This window comes from Ranitomeya variabilis, chromosome 1 (genome assembly GCF_051348905.1).
Source record: "Ranitomeya variabilis isolate aRanVar5 chromosome 1, aRanVar5.hap1, whole genome shotgun sequence".
Taxonomy (NCBI): Eukaryota; Metazoa; Chordata; class Amphibia; order Anura; family Dendrobatidae; genus Ranitomeya; species Ranitomeya variabilis.
This window is the reverse complement of record NC_135232.1, coordinates 799,710,536-799,734,198: the sequence shown is the minus strand read 5'-3', so window position 1 is coordinate 799,734,198 and position 23,663 is coordinate 799,710,536. Positions and strand designations below refer to the sequence as shown.

At 44.0% G+C, this 23,663-nt stretch overlaps 1 protein-coding gene across 1 annotated transcript; it reads right to left on the bottom strand.

Moving 5' to 3' along the window:
* Positions 1 to 7,278: 7,278 nt before the first annotated feature.
* LOC143799053 (uncharacterized) lies at positions 7,279 to 23,431 on the bottom strand. The gene is made up of 4 exons (XM_077281138.1): positions 23,390 to 23,431; positions 8,696 to 8,909; positions 8,443 to 8,602; positions 7,279 to 8,331 (listed from the first exon to the last, which is right to left on the bottom strand). The coding sequence occupies exons 1-4, from the start codon at positions 23,429 to 23,431 to the stop codon at positions 7,374 to 7,376; spliced, it is 1,374 nt and encodes a 457-aa protein (XP_077137253.1). The 3' UTR covers positions 7,279 to 7,373.
* Between the last annotated feature and the right edge of the window lie 232 nt (positions 23,432 to 23,663).

Below are 23,663 nucleotides of genomic sequence, written 5' to 3'. Positions count from 1 at the left end.
GAGGCAAGAGAGGTCTTTCTTTCTCTCTAGGGGTAGTTAGTTCCTCAGGCTGGCTCGAGACGTCTAGGATTTTTAGGCACGTTCACCGGCTACTTCTAGTGTGTTTGGATAGGTTCAGATTTGCGGTCAGTCCAGTTTGCCACCTCCCTAGAGCTTGTCCTATGTTTGTTACTTAGCTGGAGTAATTTGTGATCCTCAACCACTAAGGATCATAACAGGGACGAGGAAATGGACATCAAAGGAATATCACTATGTATCCCCTGACAATTCCAACCAGTTACAGACATAGATCTCCAATCCAGCACTGGATTATGTACCTGTAACCATGGAAAATCCAGCACAACAACATCATGCAAATTATGCAACACCAAAAAGCGAATATTTTCCTGATGTGCTGGAGCCATGTACATGGTTAACTGTGTCCAGTACTGAGGTTTATTCTTGGCCAATGGCGTAGCATCAATCCCCCTTAAGGGAATAGGACTCTGCAAAGGCTCCAAGGAAAAACCACAGCGCTTGGCAAATTCTAAGTCCATTAAGTTTAGGGCAGCGCCAGAGTCCACAAATGCCATAACAGAAAAGGACGACAATGAGCAAATCAGGGTAACAGACAAGAGAAATTTAGGCTGTACAGTACTAATGGTAACAGACCTAGGGACCCTCTTAGTACGCTTAGGACAATCAGAAATAGCATGAGCAGAATCACCACAGTAAAAACACAGGCCATTCTGACGTCTGAATTCCTGCCTTTCTGCTCTAGTCCAAATCCTATCACATTGCATAGGCTCAGGACTCTGCTCAGAGGACACTGCCATATGGTGCACAACCTTGCGCTCGCGCAAGCGCCGATCAATCTGAATGGCCAAAGACATTGACTCATTCAGACCAGCAGGCGTAGGAAACCCCACCATAACATCTTTAAGGGCTTCAGAAAGACCCTTTCTAAAAATCGCTGCCAGGGCATACTCATTCCATTTTGTGAGCACAGACCACTTTCTAAATTTCTGGCAGTATACTTCTGCTGCTTCCTGACCCTGACACAGAGCCAGCAAAGTTTTTTCTGCCTGATCCACAGAATTAGGCTCGTCATACAGCAATCCGAGCTCTTGAAAAAATGCGTCAATATTAAGCAATGCAGGATTTCCTGGCTCAAGGGAGAATGCCCAGTCCTGTGGGTCGCCACGCAGCAAAGAAATAACAATCTTCACCTGCTGAATGGGGTCACCAGAGGAACGGGGTCTCAGAGCAAAAAACAATCTGCAATTATTTTTAAAATTCAAAAATTTAGATCTATCCCCAGAAAACAAATCAGGAATAGGAATTCTAGGCTCTAATACCGGAGTCTGGACAACATAATCTTGGATACTCTGTACCCTTGTAGCGAGTTGATCCACGCGCAAGGACAGACCCTGAACCTCCATATCAGCACCAAAATCCTGAACCACCCAGAGATTAAGGGGAAAAAAAAGACAAAACAAGCTGCAAAGGAAAAAAAAATGGCTCAGAACTTTCTTTTCCCTCTTTTGAGATGCATTTAACACATTGTGGGCCAGCTGTACTGTTATGACCTGGTGGTTAAGAGGCCACACTGATATGACCTGGTGGCTAAAACGCAACATGGGATGAGCTCTGAGAAGGTGGTATTTCTACTGACCGCAGTCCCTAATCCTAACAACAACACTAGTAATAGCCGTGGGATGTTCCTAACTCTCCCTAGACACCTCTTCACAGCCTAAGAACTAACTACCCCTAAAGAAGGAAATAGAAAGCTATCTTGCCTCAGAGAAAACCCCAAAAGGAAAGATAGCCCCCCACAAATATTGGCTGTGAGTGAAGAGGGAAATGACGTACACAGAAATGAAATCAGATTTCAGCAAAGGAGGCCAATACTAAACTTGATAGACAGAGAGAAAAGGATACTGTGCGGTCAGTATTAAAAACTACAAAATCCACGCAGAGTTTACAAAAATGAACTCCACACCGACTCACGGTGTGGAGGGGCAAATCTGCTTTCCCAGAGCTTGCAGCTAGCCTCCTCTCCTCCAAACCCTGGGTACCATCCGCACATGAAGCGCTCACTTTACGCATGGTGGGCATAGCCACATGCGTAAAGTGATCATTTCAATGCAATCCTATGGCAGCGGAATCGCCGCGATTCCGCAGAAATAATGAACATGCTGCGGATTTTACCGGTATGCAATTCTACAGCGGGAAAATCCTCAGCATGGGCACAGCAACTGCGGAATGCCATAGGATTGCATGGGAGTGCGTTTTTAAGTGTTTTTTAAGCATTTCCGTTGCAGCAAAAAACGCTGCGGAAATGCATAAAAAACGCAACGTGGGCACACAGGCTCATTGTGAGACCATATGCAGGTGCAGTGGTCCCAGGGTTCCTTCTGATGTGTGACAATGCTAGGTGGCTGAAGTGTGTCAGCAGTTCCTGCATAATGAGGCCATTGATGATATGGACTGGCCCTACCATTCTCCAGGCCTAAAACTAATCAAGCACATTTGTGACGTCATGTATTGTTCCAGCCACCAATGCCACATTGCATCACATACTGTCCAGGAGTTGACTTTAATCCAGGTCTAGGTGGTGATCTATCAGGAGAACATCCGCCGCCTCATCAGGACCATGCCCAGGCATTGTAGGGAGGTCATACAGACACGTGGAGGCCACACGCACTACAGAGCCTCATTTTCTTGTCTTGAGGCATTTCCATTGAAGTTGGATCAGCCTTTAATTTGATCTTCCACTTTGATTTTGAGTATCAATCCAAATCCAGACCTCCATGGTATAATAATTTTGATTTATATTGATCATTTTCATGTGTTATTGTTCTCATGCATTTCACTATGTAATTGTGCAATTGAGATCTATGAGTCTGGAGAAGGTTACAAAGCCATATCTCAAGCTTTGGGACTCCAGTGAACCACAGTGAGAGCCATTATCCAGAAAATATTGAACAGTGGTGACATTTCGCAGGAGTGGCCGGCTGACCAAAATTACCCCAAGAGAGCAGCTACGACTTATCCAAAAGGTCAAAAAAGACCCCACAACAACATCCAAAGAACTGCAGACCTCACTTGCCTCAGATAAGGTCAGTGTTCATGACTCCACAATAAAACAGAGACTAGTCAAAAATGGTCTGCATGGAAAAGTTCCAAGACAAAAAACATTGGTGAACAATAAGAACATAAAGGCTCCTCTCAGTGAATACTCTGTGGACTGACGAGACAAAAGTTGAACTTTTTGGAAGGTGTATGTCCCATTACATCTGATGTAGAAGTAACACAGCATTTCAGGAAAGGAACATCATACCAACAGTAAAATGTGGTGGTAGTGTGATGGTCTGCGGCTGTTACGCTGCTTCAGGACCTGGAAGATTACTGCTGTCTACAAAAAAATCCTGAAAAAGAATGTCCGGCCATCTGTTTGAGACCTCAAGCTGAAGCGCATTTGGGTTATGCAGCAGGATAATGATCCAAAACACACCAGCAGGTCCACCTCTGAATGGCTTGGGAAAAACAAAGCATTATAAAAGACTCATTGCCAGTTAGGCTATTTTCACACTAGCGTCGTGCACTGCAGGATGTGTTTTTTCTCCATAGACTAACATTAGCGACGCATTGACACACGCGTGTGTCGTGTTGCGTTGACTGTTGCCACCAAAAAACGTTGCTTGTAACGTTTTTTGGTGCGTCGTCTGCAGCATTTCCGAACGCGCATGCGTGGCCGGAACTCCGCCCCCGCCTCCCCGCAACTCACAATGGGGCAGCAGATGCGTTGAAAAACAGCATCCGCTGCCCCCGTTGTGCGGCGCTTTCAACGCTAGCGTCGTTGCGTCGGCACATCGCATTGCGACGTGCAGTGCACGACGCTAGTGTGAAAGTAGCCTTATCGCAAACACTTGATTGCAGTTGTTGCTGCTAAAGGTGGCCCAACCAGTTATTAGGTTTAGGGGGAAATCACTTTTTCATACAGGGCCTTGTAGATTTGGATTTCTTTTTCCCTTAATAATAAACACCTTAATTTATTTAAAAACTGCTTTTTGTGTTTACTTGTGTTATCTTTGTCTAATATTTAAATCTGTTTGGTGATCTTTACATTTAAGGCTTCTTTCACACTACCATCTTCTGCTGTGCGTCGTCGTCCGGTAAAATGACGTATCGACGGACGTTATGAAAATAGTGAAAAAGGTGTGTGACGCATCCAGTGCAATGACGGATGCGTCGTTTGTATTGTTGCCACAATTTCAATGGAGAAATGTCAGGGAATCAAATGGAGAGAGAGAGAGAGAGAGAGAGAGAGACTTTTTCCCGGATTTGAAAATCCTTCCGGGCATGCTCAGAGGGGAAAAACGTGACACGTCGCTGGATTCATGTGTGTGACGGTCAGCGACAGATCCTGCGTCCATAGGCTTCCATTATAGCCGACGACAGGCAGCGCAGGATGCGTCGGTGACCGATTTTCCGATGTGCAGAAAAAACGTTCCTATGAACGTTTTCTCCGCACGACGGACCGCTATTTTCCGACGGATCCAGTGCACGACGGATGAAACAGATGGCCATCCGTCATAATCCGTCGCTAATACAAGTCTATGGGAAAATGCAGGATCCTGCAAATTTTTGCATTCTCAAAAATTGACGGATTGTGACGGAAGCTGAAAAACGCAAGTGTGAAAGTAGCCTAAGGCTAGTTTCACACTAGCGTTAACTGCATTACGTCGCAAATCCGTTTTTTTGCCGAAAAAACGGATGCGTCAAAAAAGTGAAAAACGGTGACAAACGTATGCCACGCATCCAGCATTTCGACGGATCCGTCGCAAATCCGCTAAACGTTTCCGTCGAAAATACTGGATGCGTTATATACGTTGCATACGTTTTACCATCCGTTGCATCCGTTTTTCCGACGGATCCGTTTTTAAAAGGGGAGGCTCCCAAAATTTGATTGGCTACTGGAAAATTTGAAAAACTATATAGTACTGTATTTACAGCCCATCTTTGTGGGTTTTAGTTTTGTGGCAGCGATGGAAGGTGTTCTTGGGAGGATTGCTAGTTTGGTTACCGACGTTATCTTTGAGACAAATCGCCTGGATATCATAGTGCGGGAGAAGGAGGCGGCAGCGGAAAGGCGTAGGATGCTTCTGCAGCAACGGAGACGGAGGCGACTGTGGATTCATCCGATTAATCAACTACGGATGACCCGGGGTGTCCAGTCCACTCTGTACCTGGAGTTGCGGCACAATCCACACAAATTCCACAACTACGTGCGGATGAGGATTGAACATTTCGATTTTTTGCTTGCAAAACTGGAGGATGTCATCCGAAGACAGGATACAAGGATGAGGCTTGCCATCACACCGGCGGAGCGGCTGATGGTGACCCTGCGGTAAGCCTCTTTTTTTTATTTCATTGCTGATATTGAATGTTATATTACATGCTGCAGAAAATACTGCGCTGGCATATTGCGCACTATTTTCTGCAGCATGTAGTTTTGGTTTTCTTGGCGGACATTCAACTGCTTTATTTAAATGTCATTGCTGATATTGAATGTTAACAGACTGCAGAAAATACTGCGCTGAAATATTGCGTTGCATTTTCAGCAGTTTTTTTTTTTTTTTTTTTGGTTTTTGGGTTTGATGACATGCAACTGTTTTTTTTCTGTCATTGGTCATTTTGAATGTTATATTACATGCTGCAGACAATACTGCGCTGGCATAATGCGCACTATTTTCTGCAGCATGTAATTTTGGTTTTCTTTGCGGACAGTCCACTGCTTTATTTAAATGTCATTGCTGATATTGAATGTTAGATAACAGACTGCAGAAAATACTGCGCTGAAATATTGCGTTGCATTTTCTGCATTTTTTTTTCTTTTTTTGTTTGTTTTTTTTGGGTTTGATGACATGCAACTGTTTTTTTTCTGTCATTGGTCATTTTGAATGTTATATTACATGCTGCAGACAATACTGCGCTGACATATTGTGCACTATTTTCTGCAGCATGTAATTTGGGTTTTCTTGGCGGACATTCCACTGTTTTTTTACACCGGTTTCATGCTGGTTTTATTGGGTGTCCCGTCCTTAAAAAAAAATTAACAGTGCCATATTAAAACTTGTTGGTCTGTGCAATTTTTTCTAACATGTTTTTTTTTTTTTTAAAGTTTCCTAGCTACGGGTGAATCTATGACTTCGCTCCATTATCAGTTCAGGCTGGGCATTTCAACTATCTCTGGAATAGTGAAGGACACATGTCGGGCTGTTTGGACCACTTTGCAACCAGAGTATATCCCCCAACCATCCATGGAAATCTGGTTGCGAAGTGCTGAAGAGTTTCAGCAAATTTGCAATTTCCCTAATTGTGTGGGTGCAGTTGACGGGAAACATATAAGGATTGCGAAACCGGCAGGAACAGGATCGGAGTATTATAATTATAAGAAGTATTTCTCCATCGTCCTTATGGCTATTGCAGATGCCAACTGCAGGTTCCTTGCCGTGGACATAGGAGCGTATGGACGGTCCAACGATTCACAAGTTCTTAAAAACTCTCCGATGGGTCGTTGCCTTTATGGAGAGAGCTACGATTTACCGCCAGCCAGACCACTGCCAGGAACCAATGACCCAGCCCTGGAATATGTTTTTGTAGGTGATGAAGCCTTTCAACTGTCGCCGCACCTACTGAAACCGTACAGTAGCCGGAACTTAAACCATACCAAGCGGGTCTTTAATTACCGGCTTACTAGAGCACGAAGAGTCGTGGAGTGTTCCTTTGGCATATTGACGGCGAAGTGGCGGGTTCTGCTGACGGCTATCAAGTTGAAAACAACAACTATAGACGAGGTCGTTAAAGCCTGTGTGGTGCTCCACAACTTTGTCCTTTCAAAGGAGCCCGTTTCCTTGGATGATGAAGAGTTGGAGACCACCTTGTGGGACTACCGCAGCAGCTCAGTTCGCTCTACAAGTTCAGTTACAAGGATGAGGGACCAGTTTGCCGATTATTTTGTCTCACCTGTCGGGCGGATCCCGTGGCAAGACATGATTGTGTAACCAGTTTCCCATGTGTTTTGTTTATGTAAAAAATGTGTTTCTGCCCAAAAAAAAAAAAATAAAAAAAGGGCCAAAAAGCATGGTTTTCTTGCTAGTAAAATCGTTTTGTTATACCTTTAAAATGTTCGGTGTTTGTTTTTATTAAAACCTTTTTTATTATATTACCTTAATAAATCCAGACACACACACAGAGTAGAATTTTATATTCAGAATTTTATTTTAACTCTTTTTTTTTTTTTTTTTTTTTTTGCCAACAAAAAATATTTTTTTTTAATATCAAATTTGTTTTTGAAAGATTTTGCAAAAAAAAACTAAACATCGTATTTACAAATCTTGAAACTGTTGGGTGGAGATATGAGAGGAGGAGGGGCAGGAAGGTTGGACCACGTCGATAGGTGGGGAAACCCTACTTGTTTGGGGTGCAGTGGAAGGGGGGGGTAAACCAAGAGGCTGACCAGAGGGGGGTGGTGTTGGGGTAGGGGGAAGAGAAAAGTTCAGTAAGGAAAACATTGGGGAAGTAATTTGGTCTTGGGGCCGGGATTGTTGTGGGGACTGGGTTGGGTATTGTGACTGGGTAGGGTAGTGGGACTGGGTTTGGTAATGGTGCTGGTGTGGGTATTGGGGCTGGGTTTGGTAATGCTGGGTATGGTGTGGAATTGGAGTGGAGGTGTGGCGAGGTGTGTGGGTAGACTCGTTAACGGCCTGCAGTAGAGCATTATGGCAGGTATTCATTACCCGCATCTGTTGCTCAAAAGATAGTTTCTCCATGGTCCTGAGCATGGAGTTAAAAAAAATATTGGCCGGATCGGGACTTACAGCTGAATGCAGCCTATCCAAGCGACTGCTGGTTTCACGGCTTGTTTCACTGATGCGTGACTGCACCATGTTGAAACCAGCAGTCACTTGCTCTCCCAAAATTTTGAAAGAGCCTTGGAAGGATGCATTCAGGTGCAAGAACTCAGGAGCATAGCTCTTTTCCTGACCCCTCTGTCGCTGCCGCCACGAACCTAATGGTGGTGTCGAGGTGGCAGGATCAGAGGGGTGGGGTAAAGGAAACGCTATCTGTTCAGCATCAGATGCGAGCAATGAAGGCTGCAATAATGCTCCACTGCTTGGGACGGATGAAGTGGAGGGGACAGAGGGGTCAGAGGAGAGGACAGAGGGGTCAGAGGAGGGGACAGAGGTGTGGGGCCTACCGACGTGGCCCTCAGTGGCGGACTCAGGAGGGATCGCTCCAGAGGGCGCAGAGGAAGATGCAGGCGCCCGGTGGCTGGAGAAGGTGCTGTGAAAGAAAAAACAAATGAAATTAATACATTGGAATGAAAAAGCCCTGACTGAAAGCAAACTAAGTAGACAGGTTAACATGGTTATTAGTGGGCTGTAGAATACTTACACTCTGCTTAGCATTGTTCGCCTCAGGAAGGAGAGGGCCTGGCCATATTTATATTTGCTCCTCTTCCTTCCTGCAGAGCCACTCGGGGCCTTCATCTCATCATTGAATTCCCTCTTAAAGCGATCCCTCAGTGACCGCCACCGCTTCCTAATCTTTCCAACTGTGAAGACAAGAATCAAAAGAAAAAAACAAAAATTGGTAAATGCAATACATTACAGTCAGCTCAAAACATCACTGGAAAGTGAATACTTACCTAGTTTGCTCTGCTGCTGAGGATGAAGGCTCTCCCGCCTTGGAAACAGGTTGCGACACACTTCGTCCCAGAGCCGACGGGTGACACCGGTATCAGCATGCCTGCGGTCAGCCATGTTCCACAGCGGCTCCCGCTCGCGAACCTCCTCGATGAGATTCTCGATATCAATGTCGTCATCATCATCATCCTCTTCTGCGGGAGCACGCTGTGAAGCCTGTGCCAAAAAAAAAAAAAAAGGAAAACAAACAAATTAGTACACTGAAACACTAAAGTACCAATAGAATACCCCTCCCCAAAAAAAAAAAACTCACTGATAGCCGACCGCGGCGACGAGTCCGCCGACTCTGGGATTGTCTGGGAGAACCTTCAGCGGCAGCAGCAGGAGCAGCAGCAGCAGCAGCCTGAAATAAAGGAAACAAATTCTCAGTAATGTAGGCATATATTTTCTGTGTTTAGTTATGTATGAAAATCTGTTTTGTGTATGGTGCAGTGTGATGTGCGAAAAAACTGTTTCCCCACTACTTACACTTGGTTCCTCCTCCACTAGCATCTCTCCACCCGTCTCGCCCCCTTCTGACAGCTCCTCATCTGATTCAGCTTCCTGTTGAAACATAATTTATGCATGTAGTTATCCATAAAAATGTAATTTAAAGAAATTTAAAAAAAAAAAAGTTTTGTGTTAACTTACCGATACACGCTGTTGCTGTGGAGGAGGGCTGTCAGAAGAGGACATTGTTGCTCAAGCTTGCTGCGGCCCTGGTGTATCTGTAAGTTAAAAAGACACTTGCAATCTGCTCTACACATTGAAGTAGCAGATTTGGGGTCTTCAAAACTTACTTGAAAAGATTGGTGGCTGTGGTCCTGGTTGGTTGGGACTAGAGGCGGCTTGCTGCGACTGTGGTCCTGGTTGGGACTAGAGGCGGCTTGCTGCGGCTGTGGTCCTGGTGTATCTGTAAGTTAAAGACACTTGCAATCTGCTCTACACATTGAAGTAGCAGATTTGGGGTCTTCAAAACTTACTTGAAAAGATTGGTGGCTGTGGTCCTGGTTGGTTGGGACTAGAGGCGGCTTGCTGCGACTGTGGTCCTGGTTGGGACTAGAGGCGGCTTGCTGCGGCTGTGGTCCTGGTGTATCTGTAAGTTAAAAAGACACTTGCAATCTGCTCTACACATTGAAGTAGCAGATTTGGGGTCTTCAAAACTTACTTGAAAAGATTGGTGGCTGTGGTCCTGGTTGGTTGGGACTAGAGGCGGCTTGCTGCGACTGTGGTCCTGGTTGGGACTAGAGGCGGCTTGCTGCGGCTGTGGTCCTGGTGTATCTGTAAGTTAAAAAGACACTTGCAATCTGCTCTACACATTGAAGTAGCAGATTTGGGGTCTTCAAAACTTACTTGAAAAGATTGGTGGCTGTGGTCCTGGTTGGTTGGGACTAGAGGCGGCTTGCTGCGACTGTGGTCCTGGTGTATCTGTAAGTTAAAAAGACACTTGCAATCTGCTCTACACATTGAAGTAGCAGATTTGGGGTCTTCAAAACTTACTTGAAAAGATTGGTGGCTGTGGTCCTGGTTGGTTGGGACTAGAGGCGGCTTGCTGCGACTGTGGTCCTGGTTGGGACTAGAGGCGGCTTGCTGCGGCTGTGGTCCTGGTGTATCTGTAAGTTAAAAAGACACTTGCAATCTGCTCTACACATTGAAGTAGCAGATTTGGGGTCTTCAAAACTTACTTGAAAAGATTGGTGGCTGTGGTCCTGGTTGGTTGGGACTAGAGGCGGCTTGCTGCGACTGTGGTCCTGGTTGGGACTAGAGGCGGCTTGCTGCGGCTGTGGTCCTGGTGTATCTGTAAGTTAAAAAGACACTTGCAATCTGCTCTACACATTGAAGTAGCAGATTTGGGGTCTTCAAAACTTACTTGAAAAGATTGGTGGCTGTGGTCCTGGTTGGTTGGGACTAGAGGCGGCTTGCTGCGACTGTGGTCCTGGTTGGGACTAGAGGCGGCTTGCTGCGGCTGTGGTCCTGGTGTATCTGTAAGTTAAAAAGACACTTGCAATCTGCTCTACACATTGAAGTAGCAGATTTGGGGTCTTCAAAACTTACTTGAAAAGATTGGTGGCTGTGGTCCTGGTTGGTTGGGACTAGAGGCGGCTTGCTGCGACTGTGGTCCTGGTTGGGACTAGAGGCGGCTTGCTGCGGCTGTGGTCCTGGTGTATCTGTAAGTTAAAAAGACACTTGCAATCTGCTCTACACATTGAAGTAGCAGATTTGGGGTCTTCAAAACTTACTTGAAAAGATTGGTGGCTGTGGTCCTGGTTGGTTGGGACTAGAGGCGGCTTGCTGCGACTGTGGTCCTGGTTGGGACTAGAGGCGGCTTGCTGCGGCTGTGGTCCTGGTGTATCTGTAAGTTAAAAAGACACTTGCAATCTGCTCTACACATTGAAGTAGCAGATTTGGGGTCTTCAAAACTTACTTCTAGCACTTTAGCTGTGTCCTGGTGGGCAGCGGCTGTGTCCTGGTGGGCAGCGGTCTTGGTTTATCTGTTAATATGTATAATGGATCTATAGTTAGACCACCCCCTGAACTAGGTAATGCTCAATGATAAACACCCTACTAAAATGATGTCAGAAATGTTCATACAGGTGAACACCAAAACCCCCCCAAAAAGTGGCACGTTATACCATTCATTTCCATGTCCCATAAAATAATTTTTTTTAATTTTAACACCAAGAAAAAATATATTTGACACATTTTATGTGAAAAAAATAACCTCCCCCCCCCCCCCCAAAAAAAAAAAAAATTTACAGGTTAACCTTTATTAAAAAAATTAGCCCTCAACCAACCCTGTATTGCATGTGTAACCATTGGTACATACACCAGTTTTAAATTTACCTTTATGAAATAATACTACGGACATTTTTTTAATAAACATTTTATTATAATTTTTTTTTCACTTTTTTTTTTTTTTTTAAATCACAATTAGGAGCTGACATGCTCTTTATTTTAAATACAAGTACTTCAACTGCAAATGGTTATAACTGTAATTTAAAAAAAATCAACACTTTTATTAAATAGAAAAACCCCACACTCACATTCAAACCACAAGCTGCAGACCGCTAGACTTTTTTAAAAAACACATCAGATTTAAAAAAAAAAAAAAAAAAAAAAAACACATGCTGCACAGACCACTATACAGTCAATACATCAGAAAAAGGCAAATAACCAATTACAGCATGGACAAATGCACATGCAATCAACAAGACGCACACAAAAAACATGCCTGGTATGTGTCCACATTCAGGATCGCATCAGAATTTGGTCAGGATTTCCCATCAGTATTTGTAAGCCAAAACCAGGAGTGTAAAAATTAGGTAAAGTATAACACGAAAAAAGGCATACTTTTGCTTTTATCACCCACTCCTAGTTTTGGCGTACAAATACTGATGGAAAATCCTGACCACACCCTGATGCAATCCTGCACATGGACACATACCCTCCCACATGAACAGGCATAAAATTGGCAAAGGCATAATATGGTGCAGGCACATGATACAAAAGCACACAGCCGTACAAAAATACACACATGCACGCACATAGCTTTAGGCAAATACACATATGTACAACAAAGGCAGAAAGGTGAACCCAATCAGAAGACGCATACACACACACACATACAAAAGGCTGACAATCCTTTGGCTGAAGCTGCAGGTCTTCACAGTGGCTGGCATCATGGTGGATCTGGACTCTAGCATGGCACTGGCTGGTGCAGGACGATGGCAGGCCTCAGGTTCTCTTCAGGTTTTAAGCTCTTTCAGTAGTCAGTACCTCATATACACACACACAAATGCACAGGCACACAGATGCACACAAAAATTGCAATACTCACACTGGCTCTATGGTGGCTGGAGTCTTGTGGCTGGAGTCCCGTGGCTGGCTCCTTCCTGTGGCTGGCTCCTGTGTCAGGCTGTGGTCTTGTGGCTGAGGTTATGGCTGGAGTCCTGTGGCTGGCTCCTTCCTGTGGCTGGCTCCTTCCAGTGGCTGGCTCCTGTGTCAGGCTGGGGTCTTGTGGCTGGGGTCTTGCTGGCAGTCTTCTCCTCTCTGGGTCTTGCAGGCATATGTGGGGTTGAAGGCCCAGGCCAGGTTTATATAGATTTGGGGGTGTCTGGCCAATTGGCAACAAAATACTTCTTCTGAGCATGCTCAGTGTAAAAAAAACGTATTGCAGCGCTGTATTGCGTCGTACGACGTGTCCCGACGCATCCGTCGCTCATAGGCTTCCATTGCAGCCAACGACGTATGCCGCAGGATGCGTCGCGACACGTTTTTTAGGCGGAGACAAAAAACGTTACAATCTACGTTTTTTTGAGACGACGTGTCGCCAAATTTCGACGCATCCGTCGTAAAACGTACACGACGTATGCCAATCCGTCGCCATACGTCGCCAATACAAGTCTATGGGAAAAAAACGCATCCAGCAAAAACTTTTGCTGGATGCGTTTTTTCTGAAAAAAGACGTTTTGAAACGTAATGCAGTTAACGCTAGTGTGAAAGTAGCCTAAGTGTGATAAACATGCAAAAGAATAGGAAATCAGGAAGGGGAAAAACACTTTTTCACACAACTGTACATATACTGTGTGTATGTATATATACATATATATATTAATTAGGAGCTGCAAAAAATATATTTAATTCAAAGTTCTGGCAGTATAACACATTTAAAGGGGTATCCTTCAATCTGCTATCATTCTCTTGAAAAATAAAAAACTTTTATCTTTGAAAGTGTACAGCTCGTTGTCATAGAGCTTGATCATCAGTGCCTGTCCAGACCCTTGCCAAATGTGCAATGCAAGAGAGTTAACTCCTAACATACAGTGGGGAAAAAAGTATTTAATCAGCCACCAATTGTTCAAGTTCTCCCACTTAAAAAGATGAAAGAGGCCTGTATTTGACATCATAGGTAGACCACAATTATGAGAGTCGAAATGAGAAAACAAATCCAGAAAATCACCTTGTCTGATTTGGCAAGACTTATTTTTCAAATTATGGTGGAAAATAAGTATTTGGTCATTAACAAAAGGTCATCTCAGTATTTTGTTATATATCCTTTGCTGGCAATGACAGAGGTCAAACGTTTTCTGTAAATCTTCACAAGGTTGGCACACACTGTTGGTGGTCTGCAGTGCCAGACGTCTCCCCCTACTTAAGCCAGTACATGTCTGGGCCTGTCTAAAGTTTGGTAGAGAGCATTTGGATTATCCAGAAGAGTATTGGGAGAATGTCATATGGTCTGATGAAACCAAAGTAGAACTGTTTGGTAGAAACAAAACTCATTGTGTTTGGAGGAGACAGATTGCTGAGTTGCAGCCAAGTAACACCTTACCACTGTGAAGCATGGGGGTGGCAACATCATGCTTTGGGACTGTTTCTCTGCAAAGGGACCAGGATGACTGATCCATGTACATGAAAGAATGAATGGGGCCATGTATCGTGAGATTTTGAGTGCAAACCTCCTTCCATCAGCAAGGGCACTGAAGATGAAACGTGGATGGGTCTTTCAGCATGATAATCATCCCAAGCACACCACCAGGGCAACAAAGGAGTGGCTTCGTAAGAAGCATATGAAGGTCCTGGAGTGGCCTAGCCAGTCTCCAGATCTCAACCCCATAGAAAACCTGTGGAAGGAGTTGAAAGTTCGTGTTGCCCAGCAATAGGCCCAAAACATCACTGCTCTAGAGGAGATCTGCATGGAGGAGTGGGCCAACATACCACCAACAGTGTGTGCCAACCTTGTGAAGACTTGTTTGACCTCTGTCATTGCCAACAAAGGATATATAACAAAATAATGAGACGAACTTTTGTTTTTGTTTTTTTAATCAGATATTTTATTGTGCAAAATAAAGACAACAGTATCCATACAAATAAACAGGGTACATTTGTGTTTTTGATTTAAAAGAAACAACCCTCCCCCCCCTCCCCCCTCCCCTCTGAAGACCCATCTCCGACCAAACAGACGAACTTTTGTTAATGACCAAATACTTATTTTCCACCATAATTTGCAAAATAAATCTTGCCAAGGTGATTTTCTGGATTTGTTTTCTCATTTTGACTCTCATAGTCGTGGTCTACCTATGATGTCAATTACAGGCCTCACTCATCTTTTTAAGTGGAAGAACTTGCACAATTGGTGGCTGACAAAATACTTTTTTCACCACTGTAACTTTTTTTCCCCACTGTACCAGTCAGCTGTCTCCAGACCATTGATTTCTATGCAGCATTTCGTTGCTCAACTCTCTCCCTTTCCCTTTCAGCTCCTGACTAGCTGCTGTTACAAGTCTTGCAAAATCGCCAGGCCCCAGCCTTGGCAATTTTTAGAGCAGGTCTTCTAATCATAGCTTTCACAGAGCCATGTGCTTATTCAAATGCCCTGCTATCTCTATAAGTAAATATTGTGATAGCAGTGAATATCCATGAACAGACAGAACGTGTCCTGAGTTTTATAGATCTACTAATACTACAGTTATGCTACTTATCAGAACTGTCACTCAAGAAAGTGAGCCCGCCCCACCACAAACCAGGAAGTACGGAAAATGTAAGAAGTCTTGCAATGGATTAATGTAGACCCAACCCGCTGTTCACTTGAAGTATATATGAGGGTAGTCTTAACTATCACCAAATAGCAGATGTGCATGGAAAGGAAAATCAGGTATTTGAATTTCAGAGATGTCAGGTAATAGCTTGTATGTGTTCTTCTGGGTGGTAAAATTAAGCCGTCAGCAGACAATGTAACTGTCCGATTCTTCTTTCCTTGACATATGCCTTTAAGGGACAGTCAGGATTTTATCTGTTGAGGTTTTATGTAAAATATTGGCATATAAGAATGGACATGAGTTAGGGTCTGTATGTTTGCATTGGGAACCCTCATTAAAATACCAAACATGTACCCATCACATAAGTTTTTTATACAAAAGACAAAAAATAATATATGTGCTTGCTGTCAGTGGAGGATTCTATTTCCCATGCAATAAGTATTATTTGTATAGAAACAAATGTTTAACTATAAGAAACACTTGCTTGTCCCCCACATTGCAAACAAAGCCATAACAGAAAGGGTGCCTAAACCTAACAAAATGAATTTAAAAATGCTAATAGAGTTTTGTACAATATTCTCTTTTGTGTGAGTATGGTGCTCCGGTTTTAAGACTGAGTGTTGTGATGCATGCCAGGACCACATTCACCCCACCCGATTCACCAGACTTGCTTGTGCAGCATCTTTAATGTTCACACTGTCCAGGGGTGGCCAAACCGCCGATGCAACAACTGCAGGGCAGCTAATAATAAGGGCAATCTGGCCTGTTTCTCCAGCCCCAAGGCTCCAGGGAGGCCCCTGGCCAGATTGCACTCATGTGCGGCGGACAGGGAGCAATCCCTGCAGCTCCCTGCAAACAGTAGTTTGACAATAAATGGCTTCATCCAACCACTAACCATGAGAGGAGAAAACGTTTTGATGCTATGATTCATATTCCCTGAAAAAAGGCCAAGAAAACAAAAATTCTGCTGGGGTATGTAAACTTTTGAGCACAACTGTGTGTCCGTGTGCATCCAGATATTTTTTATCAGACAGAACATGGACTCCTAGAGTTTTATAGGTCCATTCACAAATTTGTAAAAATCACGGATTTGAGAATGAGATCCGTGAGGGTCAGAGAATGTCCTGTTCTGACTTTGATCTTGAGGCCGGAGTCACACTACAGCGAGATACGGCCGAGTCTCGCAGGTGAAAACCCAGCTCTGGCGCCGGCACTCCAGAGCGGAGCATGCAGCTCCATGTATTGCTGTGCGGCTGCACGCTCCGCTCTGGAGTGCCGGTGCCAGAGCTTGGTTTTAACCAGCGAGACTCGGCCGTATCTCGCTGTATGTGATCCCGGCCTGAGGATCAGAATAGGACATGCTCAATGCATCTGTAAAAGCTCACAGCACACCGACACTGCACATGGATACAGCAATGTAGCCTTCTGTATAGCACAGTCCCTTTGTATATAGTGTACTCACTTATGTATAGCACAGTCCCTTAGTGTGAAGAGCGAGCAGCTCTTGGATATGGGGCATAATGCTGGCCTCATATCAGAGATTGACCTGACTCCATCTTGTCTCATATCAGAATTTACCTTGTCACACGTCTGCAGGGACATGAACACTCCTGGCCCCCACCTTTTCCCTACTTGAATGAAGACCCTTTAGTATGGTAATGGACTGAGACCAGTGTAGCAGGCAGATGGCACTTCAAAGCTTGAATGAGGAAGCCACGCCAACAGAGGGGAGGGAGTTGCCTGTGGGTTCAATTAAAGCATACATGTCAGGTGGCTACAGGAGGACACGTCTATTGTCTCCCCAGCCGTACCATCTACAACATGAAATTATGAATTATGGATGCATCGTCCAAGGTACAGGCTCATTAAAAAAAATCCTCATAGCCCTGAAGAAATTGCGCATCTGACAGTGCAACTCCCGGGTCAGTGAGAGATCTGGAACCTGAGATATAGAGATCAGCCTCCCACAGCGATCGAATGGGTCCAGGTTTGATCCCTGTACGACCGGCAGAACAAACCACATGCGCTGGTACCGCCCGTGTACTGATCCGGTCATCCTGGAAGAAGGTATTCCATTTATTAGGTACTGGGAATAGATTCTTCAGGGAAGCTGAAGGGTGGAGATTGTTAGCCCGCCCAGGTACAGGGGGGAGGGACACAGAAGGATTAAGAGCTGAGGACACAAGGAGAGTCAGACACAACAGAAGATGATGATGAAATAAGTAACAGGGCATATGCCAGCCAGAGGGGAGCAAGCACATGCTTTTTGGGGGCTGCCCGGCAACTAGAAGTCTTGTAGCTGTGGAACGCAGAGCTCCCCGGCCTCCACAAGCGACCTTCAACCTGGTAAATTGACCTCCAGCTTTATACCTCTAAGCCTTGTACTATTATTGTTATATTTTACTGTGACTGTAACTCATGGTATACTTTTACTGTATATTTCTTGTAATTATCTAGTGCACCCTTGAGGCATTTAAACCATAAATTAATTTTGGGCTGATCCTTTTATTCTGATTGCGAATCTTAGAATACCCAGCGTGGCTAACAGGGCAGTCTCCCCGGCAGCCATTTGCTCTAGGTGCAGTTCCCTTATTGACCTGATAGACAAAGGGGGAGCCGGAGAGCTGTGCCTGTGTAGTTATGTCACGGATTGGTGACGTTGGAGGAACCAGTTTTCTTCACACTTTGTATATAGTGTATTCACTTATTATGTATAACACTGTCCCTTAGTATATAGTGTACTCACTTATATATAGCAGAGTCCCTTAGTATACAGTGTACTCACTTATTATGTATAGTGCCATCCTTAGTTACATAATTTCCTCTTTTATTAAGTATAACACAGTCCCTTATTGCGTATCATCCTCTCTCGTTATATATGGTGCCGTCCCTTATTATATAGCTCTGCTGTTATGTACAGCACTGTCTCTTACATAGTGTATTGGTATTTATGTTATTCACAGCGCACTCTTTTATTACATAGTCCCTTCTCTTGTTAGAATATAAAATGACTTCTGATGGGGCAGCATCTCACCAGATGACCAGTCCATCAGCTCATCCATTAGAAAAGCTTTCCTATGCTCCATCAGCCATCATTGAATTATATATCTAACAAGAGAGGACGGTATGCAATAAAGAACAGGGCTCTATATAACCCAATAGGTAAGGGACGGAGCTGTACATAACAAGAGAGGGCACTGTGTCATAGGGGACAGCAATATACATAATAAAGGAGACTATGTAAGATATTTATGTGTGTGTGGCTATATATATATATATATATATATATTGTGGTGCAGTGACCAATGTTACAGCCAGGGGGCGCTGTGTGTGCGCTGCAGGATGCACTTGCATTTATAACTGTGGTGGTGAGAGAAAGTCTGGCAGGATTATAAATAGCCGGTATGTGTGTCACAGAGGAGGACACTCTGCGCTGTCAGTCTAAAGTTATGTTGTGTTCTGGGACCTGTAGTCCCACAAGTAATTCTGTAGTTATAATGGGAGATTGGCAGGGCTAATTATGAGAGATGGGAGGGTCAAACTAGCCACACACATCCACACTCCCATCCAGGGGAGTGGTTAAGGGTAGATAATGTGACCAGGGTGTGGGTCACATGTTCCTGTGAGGTTCCTGTGTATGGAGCCGTTTGTTCCTGTGCAAGGTCCTGGATGGTCAGTGTTGGAGACTCCTGGGAGTGGAGTCGTCCTGGAAGCACCTGGAGACCGTAGACCTGGACGGTCTGTGTTGAGGACCTGGGACTGACGTGAAGTCAGTGTGAGGAGTGGAACTCCTGAGAGGTAACCCCGGACAAGGGGATCATAACATACAGCAGAGAAGCCTATCTGCTACACGAACTGTCTGATGTCTTATAATGTTTCATGGCTGTAATGAAATGGACTGTACCCTGTCTGGTTTATGCGGAGTTTGAACAAACCATATGGACAGATTTATGAGCCGTACCGTGCCTGAGTGCTTGAATCCTATGCCAAGCGAGTGTTCCCCAAGACCTGTAGTGGGTGAAATGCTACAATATATATACATAGATATATACAGTACAGACCAAAAGTTTGGACACACCTCATTTAAAGATTTTTCTGTATTTTCATGGCTATGAAAATTGTACATTCACACTGAAGGCATCAAAACTATGAATTAACACATGTGGAATTATATACTTAACAAAAAAGTGTGAAACAACTGAAATTATGTCTTATATTCTAGGTTCTTCAAAGTAGCAACCTTTTGCTTTGATGACTGCTTTGCACACTCTTGGCATTCTCTTGATGAGCTTCAAGAGGTAGTCACCGGGAATGGTTTTCACTTCATAGGTGTGCCATGTCAGGTTTAATAAGTGGGATTTCTTGGCTTATAAATGGGGTTGGGACCATCTGTTGTGTTGTGCAGGTCTGGTGGATACACAGCTGATAGGCCTACTGAATAGACTGTTAGAATTTGTATTATGGCAAGAAAAAAGCATCTAAGTAAAGAAAAAACAAGTGGCCATCATTACTTTAAGAAATGAAGGTCAGTCAGTCTGAAAAATTGGGAAAACTTTGAAAGTGTCCCCGAGTGCAGTGGCAAAAACCATCAAGCGCTACAAAGAAACTGGCTCACATGAGGACCGTCCCAGAAAAGGAAGGCCAAGAGTCAACTCTGCTTCTGAGGATGTTTATCCGAGTCACCAGCCTCAGAAATTGCAGGTTAACAGCAGCTCAGATTAGAGACCAGGTCAATGCCACACAGAGTTCTAGCAGCAGACACATCTCTATAACAACTGTTAAGAGGAGACTTTGTGCAGCAGGTCTTCATGGTAAAATAGCTGCTAAGAAACCTCTGATAAGGACAGGCAACAAGCAGAAGAGACTTGTTTGGGCTAAAGAACACAAGGAATGGACATTAGACCAGTGGAAATCTGTGCTTCGGTCTGATGAGTCCAAAATTGAGATCTTTGGTTCCAACCACCGTGTCTTTGTGCGACGCAGAAAAGGTGAACTGATGGACTCTACATGCCTGGTTCCCACCGTGAAGCATGGAGGAGGAGCTGTAATGGTGTGGGGGTGCATTGCTGGTGACACTGTTGGGGATTTATTCAAAATTGAAGGCATACTGAACCAGCATTGATACCACAGCATCTTGCAGCGGCATGCTATTCCATCCGGTTTGCGTTTAGTTGGACCATCATTTATTTTTCAACAGGACAATGACCCCAAACACACCTCCAGGCTGTGTAAGGGCTATTTGACCAAGAGGGAGAACGATGGGGTGCTACGCCAGATGACCTGGCCTCCAGAGTCACCAGACCTGAACCCAATCGAGATGGTTTGGGGTAAGCTGGACCGCAGAGCGATGGCAAAAGGGCCAACAAGTGCTAAGCATCACCGGGAACTCCTTCAAGATTGTTGGAAGACCATTCCAGATGACTACCTCTTGAAGCTCATCAAGAGAATGCCAAGAGTGTGCAAAGCAGTCATCAAAGCAAAAGGTGGCTACTTTGAAGAACCTAGAATATAAGACATAATTTCAGTTCTTTCACACTTTTTTGTTAAGTATATAATTCCACATGTTTTAATTCATAGTTTTGATGCCTTCAGTGTGAATGTACAATTTTCATAGTCATGAAAATACAGAAAAATCTTGAAATGAGAAGGTGTGTCCAAACTTTTGGTCTGTACTGTACATGCCATATAGACAGCTTAGGAAGGTTGACCCTACAGACAGATTCCCTTTAAGTTTTAGCATTTGAAAGAGTAGGCATTTAAATTATGGGTCTACCCTATTGTACATACATGTTATTTATTGTTGCACATACCTGGCCCATTTGTAATTGCCATCATCCTAGAAAGGGCCAATGGTTACAATATTTTAAATTAGTTTCCAGTAGTTTTAATGTAATTCTGTCATCAGATTTCACAATGCAGATTGCATACATTATAAAATAGATCTGATGAGGCTGTGCTCTTACCTAGAAAGTCCATGTCAGAATGGCTGTATAATCCTCAAGTTAAAATAAGCATTTAATGAGTCCTGCTGCATAAAATTGAATACTCATTTCAATATTTGCAGGAAGACTTTCAAAAATCCTTCTCAGATGGATTTTTAAATTACGTTCAAGAGCCACATTCAGGACTTACAGATCTATGTAATAATATATGAAGTTTGTAAAATCTGTTAACAGGTCTGCTTTAATGTTCATGGAAGAACTGGATCAATCCACCTTTTTTGATGAACAAAGTTTAAATGACTTTTCAGGCATTTGAAAAATTTAATGCAATGGTCTTGTGAATATGCAGATTCTTTTTCAGTGAAACTGCAACACCAAGAAGGAAAAGTCGTCTAATTACACAGGTCTGCGACTAAAAAGCTGTTTGATTATTTTCATCTAATTTCCATGTATTTTGATGTGCTGAAAACGAAAAAAAAAAAATATTGAAAAAAATCCTGGACGTCAGGATTTGCCACAAAATGCAAAATTCTCTTAAAATTTAGGCTACTTTCACACTAGCGTTTTTCTGCAGACATCGAAAAGCGTCGTTTTGGCCAAAAAACGGATCCTGCAAAATCACCCGCAGGATGCGTTTTTTCCCATAGACTTGTATTGGCGATGCATCGCGATGGATTGTCACGCGTTGTGCACGTTTTGCGACGGATGCGTCGGAACTTGGCGATGCGTCGTCTGGAAAGAACGTTGATTGTAACATTTTTTGTCTGCATCTGGAAAACGTGTCGCAACGCATCCTGTGGCAAGCGTCGTTGGCGAGAATGGAAGCCTATGAGCGCAGGATGCATCGGGACACGTAGTTTGACGGAATGCAGCGCTGCAATACGTTTTTTTACACTGAGCATGCTCAGAAGCAGGATTTTGTTACCAATTCACCAGACAACCCAAAATCTATATAAACCTGACCCCAGGGGCTTCAACCACAAATGTACCAGCAAGAATACAGAAGACAGCATCTGCCCAGCCTGCCAGCCTCTGCCCAGCCAGCGTCCAGAGGCCTGCCAGCATCTGCCCAGCCTGCCAGCATCTGCCCAGCCTGCCAGCATCCAGAGGCCTGCCAGCATCTGCCCAGCCTGCCAGCGTCCAGAGGCCTGCCAGCATCTGCCCAGCCTGCCAGCGTCCAGAGGCCTGCCAGCATCTGCCCAGCCTGCCAGCGTCCAGAGGCCTGCCTGCTACAGAACCTGAAGCAAAAGGTTTCCAACCAGTGTGAGTATTTACTGCCATTTTTGCGTGCGTCTTGTGTTTTTGTCCTGCTGTGTGTTTTTGTGTGTGTGTGTGTATCTGTGTGTGTTTGCGTATGGCTGTGTGCTTTTGTGTGTGTGCATGCGTTATGCCTGCACCTGTGTACTTGCGTGCATGTGTCAGTGTGATTGCGGGTGCATGCGTCCTTGCACGTGCATGTTTTTTTAATAACTGTGATGTATTTACCAAGTTGAGTGGTCTGTGCAGCATGTGGTTTCAGTGTGTGAGCGTGTGTGAGCGTGTGTGAGCATGTGTATTGCGTGTGTTTTTTGTTTTTCGCTACAAATTTCTTTGGGGTTTGATTGCTGAAAACCTTTCCAGTTGATGTACTTGTATTTAAAATAAAGAGCATTTTAGCTCCTATTGTGATGTAAAAAAAAATAAAAAAAAAATAAAAAAATAATTAATACAAATGTCCGTAGTATCATTTCACAAAGGTAAAAAGTGGTGTATGTACAAATGGCCACACATGAAAAACTGTGTTGGGTCTGGGTTTTTTTTTGTTAAGATTTAAGGTCTTTATTTTTAAAGGGAAATAAAATTTGGTAAATAAAATTTGGTAAAGTTATTTTATAATGGATCTTTTAAAATCACATATGTGATCAATACATTTTGAAATGGTGTGTAGGCCTTTTAATTATACAAGAGGGTTATTTTTGGTGGGGGTAGGGGTAAATGGTTTTACAGCTTGCACATACTATTGCAGTAGGGAATCCAACTGAAAGACTGGTGTGACTTTGGTTATTTTTTTTGGTGGTTTATCTCAAAACTTTCGCTGCCGGCCTGCATGAACATTGCTCTGATAATGTCATCTGGGTGGTTATTAAATCTTTTACGAGTGTGGGGGGTTGTTTCTAACTATATAAACTTGTCATACTTGCAGAGCCACAAGGGACCACTGCCGCATTCCAGACGCCATCCGGACTAGGACCCACGGAACAACTGCCGCATTCCAGACGCCGCCCGGACTAGGACCCAGGAACCACTGCCGCTTTGGCAGATGTAAGTATTAAAGACCCTACAGCTTCAATTTCAATGTGTATAGTAGATTACAAGGGTGTTTTTACTTGCAGAGCCACAAGGGACCACTGCCGACAGACCATCCAAAAATATCAATGTCTTCTTCTGAGAGCCCTTCTCCACCGCGACAG